Source organism: Protopterus annectens, chromosome 2.part0 (genome assembly GCF_019279795.1).
Source record: "Protopterus annectens isolate FY-2018-M chromosome 2.part0, PAN1.0, whole genome shotgun sequence".
Lineage (NCBI taxonomy): Eukaryota > Metazoa > Chordata > Ceratodontiformes > Protopteridae > Protopterus > Protopterus annectens.
Window position 1 is genome coordinate 133547473 of NC_056728.1, and position 7344 is coordinate 133554816.

General features: G+C 33.4%; 1 protein-coding gene across 1 annotated transcript in view; it reads left to right on the forward strand.

Moving 5' to 3' along the window:
- Window positions 1–5966, forward strand: part of GTF3C3 (general transcription factor IIIC subunit 3) — a 701049-nt gene extending 695083 nt beyond the window's left edge. The window contains exon 18 of the mRNA XM_044060620.1: window positions 5572–5966. Coding sequence (XP_043916555.1) covers window positions 5572–5694 — 123 coding nt within the window. The 3' untranslated portion in view covers window positions 5695–5966. The remainder of the gene's footprint in view (window positions 1–5571) is intronic.
- The last annotated feature ends 1378 nt before the right edge of the window (window positions 5967–7344 follow it).

Genomic DNA, 7344 nt, shown 5'->3' on the forward strand with positions numbered 1-7344 from the left:
TGTATACTTATGCATAGTATGTACCAGGGTTTGTTTGATTTGTCTACTGTTAAAAATTGTTTTAACAGATTAAATTCATTTGTTAATATAGCCGTTGTTAATTCTTTCCAGTTGGCAAAATAATTTGGGTTTATCCAGTCTATTGTAGTTTTAAGCACAGATGCTTTTATATATGTTTCTATTTCTGGGAAGTTCAATCCTCCTTGTTTCCAGGGTCTAATGTGATGAGTTCGAGCTACTGTATTCTTTTTGGGATACCATAAAATGTTATTAAACATGAGTTTATTTCTTTAAGAATGCATCTTTCAGGAATTAACTGTATTGTTAATGCTACATATAGTATTTTTGGCAATAAGACCATTTTTATTAATTGCAATCTGTCTTCAGAAGTTAATATAATTGTGTTCCACTTTTCTATAGTTTTATTGTTTCAGTAATGTTTTTTATAATTTATTAATATTGTTTCATTTATATTTTTGCATAACACTATTCCTAAATAATTTGGCGTAAGTTCTTGTTTTCCTATGATGGATTTATCTGTAAATTGTAGTTCTTTTTTCTTATTTAAAAATAGAAATTTTGATTTTGATCTATTAAAGTGTAGACCTGAAATCTTATAAAATTTCTACATTACTTCTTCTAGCTCTCCTAATGACTCTCTGGAATTTGATAGGATTAATAAAATATCATCAGCAAAAAGCATTATTTTAGATATGTACTGGTCATAGACCTATTCCTTTTATTCTTGGATGGTTGCGTATTATTTCTGCAAGTATTTCTATAGCCAAAGCAAATAAAATAGGAGAAAGGGGGCATCCTTGTTTAGTATCTTCTGTTATATAGATAGATTTTGAGGTGAAAGGTTCTAATTTAATGTAGGCTAAGTTATTAATATATATGTATTTTAGTAATAAGATGAAGGGAGGAGGAAATTCAAATAATGCTAAAGTTTTAAATAGATATTCCCAGTTGAGGGAATCAAAGGCTTTTTCTATGTCTAATCCGATTACAAGTGTTTCTCTATCCTCTTTATTCACATAATCTATAAGAGGTAAGTATCCTTTTAATATTATCATGTGAGTGCATGTTATATAAAAACCCATTTTGATCATTAATTGTCTTTGAAAGTGGGATTTTCATTCTGTTAGCTAGGATTAACATGAATATTTTGTAATCATTATTCAGTAATGATTTAGGTCTGTATGAGGTGCAAATTATGGTTTATTATCTTTTAGAATTGGAGTTATGAGAGAATATTTCCATGAGGCTGGTATTTTTGCTTCTAACTGGACTTCTAGCAAAGTTTTATGAAAAAGGGAGATTACTGTTTAAGGGAAGAGTTTGTAAATTTCCATATTATACCATCTATCCCTGGAGCTTTGTTAGATTTACTTTCTTTTATCTTTTCAACAATTTCTTTGTAGGATATAGGTTTTTGTATGTCTAGTTTTAAGTTTTCGGGAATTTTTTTTTATATTGATAAGGTTTGTATCCAAGTTTATTTGGTTGGTATGTAAATCTGCTTTTTTGAAGTGTTCCATATAATGGAACCGAAATGCTTCAAGGATGTCTCCTATATCTCATACTTTTTTTCCCTTTCTTTTCATGTTATTTGCTTTAGATTGTATTTTAATTCTTGTAGATAAGTTATGTAGATATCTGGGGGAGGTGGCTAATGAGTTTATTTTTAATTTTTCCAAGGCTAGACAATTTTTGTGTGCTAGAATTTCATTATATTTTTTATTTAATTCCTCTATTTCTTTTTTTACTTCTGGACAATTCTCATTTTTTTTTAGATTTTGCTGTCAAGAGTCTGATTTGCAAGTCTAATGATTCAGATTCCCACTCTCTGACTTTGTTTTTGTACCAGCTAAGGGTCTTACCAAATAAATATGCTTTTAATGAGTCCCAAACCATGACTCTACTGATTTCTATTGTACTATTAATTTCAAGAAATCATTGTAGTTCTGACAACATCCAGGGTCTGAATTCTTTAATTTTTGTGATATATGATGAAATTCTAGTTGAGAGGATTAAATGTTTAAACTCTATTTGGAGCTTTATTATCAGATAGTTATGATTTGAGAAGGGGCATGGAACTATTGAGAAGTTGAGGATTTTTCTTTGCAAACCTTGAACTACGAATAATTTGTATATTCTGGTTTGTGTTCCAAATCTATGGTCTTTATGGGAAAATAATAAGGATTTATCATCTTTTACTTTAAAAGTGTCTATTAAATGAAATGAATTAATCCATCTTTTTAAGGATTTTGCAATAGTTGCTGTGTGAAAAGACTTCTTGGTGGTTTCAGAAGCTTCTAAGGTACAATTAAAGTCTCCTCCCAGTATACGATTTCTTTTATAATTGTTGGAAATAAAATCTAGGTGTTTTTAACCATTTCTGCTCCAATTCCTGGGAACCAATATAGATTAGCTAAGGTCCATATTGTGTTATTAAATTTAATTATAACAAATGCTAGTAGACCTTCTTATTTATAAATAACTTTTGGAGTGATTATGTTTTTCTTCCAGAGAATTTATACTCCTTTTGTCTTTGCTGTATAGGAGGATTGAGCTAAGACTGTGTATAGTCCTTAGGGTTCCAAATAAAGCCATCATTAGTCTTAAAATGCATTTCCTGGAGAAATACTACTTGTGCCTTATTTAGATTTAAATATTTTAGTAAGTTTGATCTTTTATTTGCATTATTTAAGCCATTAATATTTAATGATAAGAATGTTAAATCCATTTCAGGTTATTGTTGGAAGAAACTTTTTGCTTCTTTTTTATATTTTGATTATAGTAGTTATACCAAATTCTGTGATAACACTGAATGTTGTTTTTATGTGTTTAAACTTGGGAGTGTAATTTAATGTTCTTTTTTATTTAAATACAAGTAGGATAAAATTCTGGTCAGGTTTTAAAAAAGTACTTCTATAAAACATTAATTCTAAAGTATCAAATACAAGTAAATATGAATTTCCCATTAAACATGGAATGAAAGTCATTCTTAATCTAATAGATAAAGATAGATCTATTGGATTATCAGTCATACCTTTAATCAGCAATATCAACTGAGCTCCATGTGTTAAATTATTATATGGATAATTTTCTTAAAAGAGATATGAAATTCTATATTATTATATTATTGTTCAATAGTATTTTATATATCAGGATGGAATGTTAGTAGTGTAAACAATTATTAAGTTGACTTAGAAAATATTCAGTATTTAGTTACCCTTAAGAGATCCCAAATTTGTCATATATGTCATTTTGGATAAATTAAATGCAACAGAGGAGTATACACTAAATAAGCCAACAACAAATAGATCATTACTAAAATAATTTGGCTAAAAGGACTCTACAGGAGAAAATGAGTGATCACCAATGAAATATGAATTTACTGTAGGTGTACTGTCTTCTTTTACTTTCCCAATCTTCAGCTCACCAACTTCAACTTACACTTATGAAAAGACATGGCTTATCAGTTGTATCCTGACTCTGAGTAGAGGTGCCCTACATTCTAGTGTGCAGTGTTTTTACATATTTATAGATTTACAAATCAGAGTCTAAGAATGAACTATGATCACCTTGAAAATTCCCATCTTGCATAAGGCACCTCCTGCTTCCAGTATGGGTAATCACATCAGGCCTAAAATGAATGTGACAGTACCTATATGGCAAGCAAGACTTAACTTGGGTAAGTATTACTCAAATAGTATTTAGAGCATCTTAGAGAGTTCTCGGGGCAGTTAGAATACTCTTACGCCTCTCATCCCTTGACCAAAAACAGAGATTTCCCTTCCCTTTCTTTCCCTTGTTTTAAATCAGTACTAATAAAAGAAATTCAGCAAACATAGGTAAACAGAAATAACATTCAGTAGTCTGTCTTGTACATGACTCGCAATCCATTAAACAAGTCAGTGACTAACATCGCTTTAGTAAACATTATAAAGACAAATTAGAAATAATTTCCTAGCTCTTTATATTTTCTGATAAAGCAAAAAGTTAACAATAAGCTCAGATCATTAGTTCTTGATAGACTTTCTGGCAATTGTTTATATTCGAACACATTAGGATGCACAATATAGCAAGCCCTGCCCCCGGTGTGTTGTGGGTGGACACTGTAATTATAATTTTATCATTTTAAGTTGTTAATGAGATGATAGAGATTAAAAAGATAGATGGCTTAGTATTCATTGACCAGCATTGCTCCCTGCACCCCCTACTCCATAGGACTACCAGGCAGTGGAACTTAAAATTGTGTATAGCGGGGAGGGGGTGTTGGGGGAAGAGCCCAGCCCCATGTCTGGATGTGTGTATAGTCTTTCACTCTCATTAAGTCATTAATGCCTGCTATGAGAGTTTCAGATATTTTTACTTAAACCTCTTTAAACTTCATAGTCTTCTCAGAATAAAAAATATTTAAAAACAACTACTGTGTTTAATTGACAGCCCCATTAGAATGTCAAGTCATGTCGTCACCACCCACACCTGCATGAACAACGATGGTGTGTCCTAATATGAACAACTGCCAACTTTCTGTAGTTTCTCCTAAATACTTTGTTTACATTAGAATGAGCCCTTGTTACTGCTAAATATAGTTTTTATAAGCTCTCTCTCAACAGATATGTTAGGTTAGTTTCCCAATCTTCTTTTCATAGATGGAATTCAAAAGGTGGGGTACCCTCTACACCTTAGATGTGTGCGACAAACTGACGTTTTATCTGAAATCGGTATGCATTTTAAGGAAGATAAACAAGTTGTTGTTTGCTTCATGTGCAGAAAAGCTGGCAGCTTCCAAGCATATGTATTTCAAGTTGATTGTCAGCAACATTGTATTATATAATTATGGGCAAGTGGTCTGAGCAAGTTTGTCAGTGGTCATTCTGCCAGAGGTTTAGCTGCTTCCTTTGCATCTTCCAAAATGTGTCCTTTAAGATGTCTGTGCTTGCCTTTATAGAATACTGCAGTTTAGGCCTTACCTTTAGGAGTCAAATTTCCTTTGACACATCAGTGAATCAAGATTGACATGTGAATCCTTCCCTTTAGTTTGGTCTCTGTAGCTCCTGACTTTCCCCTTTGGAGGTTTGTGGATATTTTGTACGTAGCCCCTTGAAGTCTAGTGTGACAGATATGCGAGTGCTTCTCATATCCATTTATCTTCAAGAGGCCTCTCAACAGTGCATGCTTGTCTACATATCTGCCAATAAATATTTGACATTATAGTTTTATATGTGGTGGTTTATTTTTTTTCTCTTATAGATGTAGATTACTTGTGTTGAGGATCTCAACTTATTTAGAGATGTGTTGCCAGGAGTGCTTGTATATCCTTCGTGCAAAAAAATATGATACAAGAGAAACTGCCATCTGAATGGGTTCCTAGAAGAGTCTAGAATCCTTTAGTATTTGTACCATGTTAATTCATTTTACCCTGTTATTGTTTTTTTTTTTTTTATGTTCCTTTGTGATTCAAGGTAGAAAACAGTCCCCAGCTGTATTCATCCCTTTTTTGCTTTTTGCCAACTGTATTTTTTTTAACTTGACGTTGTGCCCTTTATTTTCCTACAGGGAATAGAAGAAGATCAAATTAATCTTAAAAGAGATACTGCCTACAACCTGTCTTTGATTTATCAGGCCAGTGGGAACATTGAAATGACCCGAAAACTTCTGCACACATACTGTACCATCTGAAAAAGGCAACTTTACAGACAGACATGAAATTGTTAAAGAATGGTTCTAATACGAGACTTGCCAAAGGCAGAGCACAACATATGATACAGCTTCCACAAATACTGTTACATTTTAGTAGCATTTTTATTTAAGTGTTAATACATTCTTGCCAGCTTGCTTCCCAGATTGGGGGGGGGCAAGCATGACCATTTGAAAACAGATTATGTTATGTAAATATTTTGTATTAAATGAATTCTGTTTTTTTATGTTGTATTAAACCACAACTAATTGTTGCATGTGCAATTTCTTACACAGTTGTAATACTTTCAAATGTTTTTCCCACAGTAGAAAAGCACGCTCTTGTATAGTGAACAAGTCATTAGGCATCCAATTCATGACACATTACCCACCTCTGTTTTGCCATCATCTGCAAAAATTATGTTTTATTGTGCTGCTTGAAATGTAAAATCCTTGTAGAAATTCAAGGGTTGTAAATGTGGCAATAAGTCCCTTTGTCCCAGACTGTGAAGGAAAGAGCACTTGGGGACTGATACCTTTAGCTTGTGTATGTTGCAGATACATAATGTGTATTTATTGGTGGCCAGTGTATGGGTAGAGTCAGTTGTGTATGCTGAGCAGTAAATGCTGTGTAAGTTATTACAGCTAGAGTTCACATTTACTTAATGAGTAGATAAGTAACACAGCCTTAGTGTACAGAGATATATGGCACCAGGGTAACCTCGTATATCAAGCTTTTAATGCCATTTGAAATGGGAAATTAATATCATCTCCTCTTTTATCTTTAGCTCAACACATTTCTGAAAATTAGCTAGCTTCCTCATTTTAGAGGCGCAATCATCTTCTACCAGTGTGTATCAATGACATTATCTTTAGACTCTTGATCAGTTTCTGTATTCCCATTTCTTTTCCACTGCTTAACCTTTTAGACTTTGATGCTGATTGTTGTTATTGGAAAGTTATTAAGTTCAATGCCTAATTGACGAGGAATGTGTAAATGTTCTAGCATTTATCACATGACAGGCTAGGACTCCTTTTGGTACTAGTTGTATTGCTCAGGAGTGGCACACACTATTGAAATCTGTCACAATTGTCAACACATTAACACATCCCTTTGCAGGAGGGGATGTGAAAAGCAAATTTTCCATCACTGTAAAGAAGATAGTTGCTGTGAAGGGTGAACAGAGCAGAGATCTTCAGATTGTGTTGTTCGTACAAGTCTGGGCCTCTGGCGAATAGGAGGAGAAAGGTAAGGAATCACAAGGCCAGACATCTTCCAGCACATTCCCTCATACAAATCATACATGTACCTACACACACATACATGCACATACACTTATTTTGTGCTGTAAACTCTCCCTTAACTAGTGAAGAAATGAAGAAGTGTCCATTGTCAGTTGAAGACAAGAGGAATGGCCCAGACTATCAGCCTCTCAAAATGTGCCTCCTGGAAGTCCAAACCTTGTAGCACAGTGGGCAAGAGGATCTTTCCTGTGCCATTTTGAGCATTTTGTCTCTTAATTATTTGTCTGACTTGACAGCACGATCATCTCACTTGAAGGGGGTCTATTAGCTTCCTCAGAAAAGGCTTTTTGGTCAAATTTAGGGTCGTTGCCTATGTACGTCTTGTCTTTTTCTGACTCAGGGAAGACG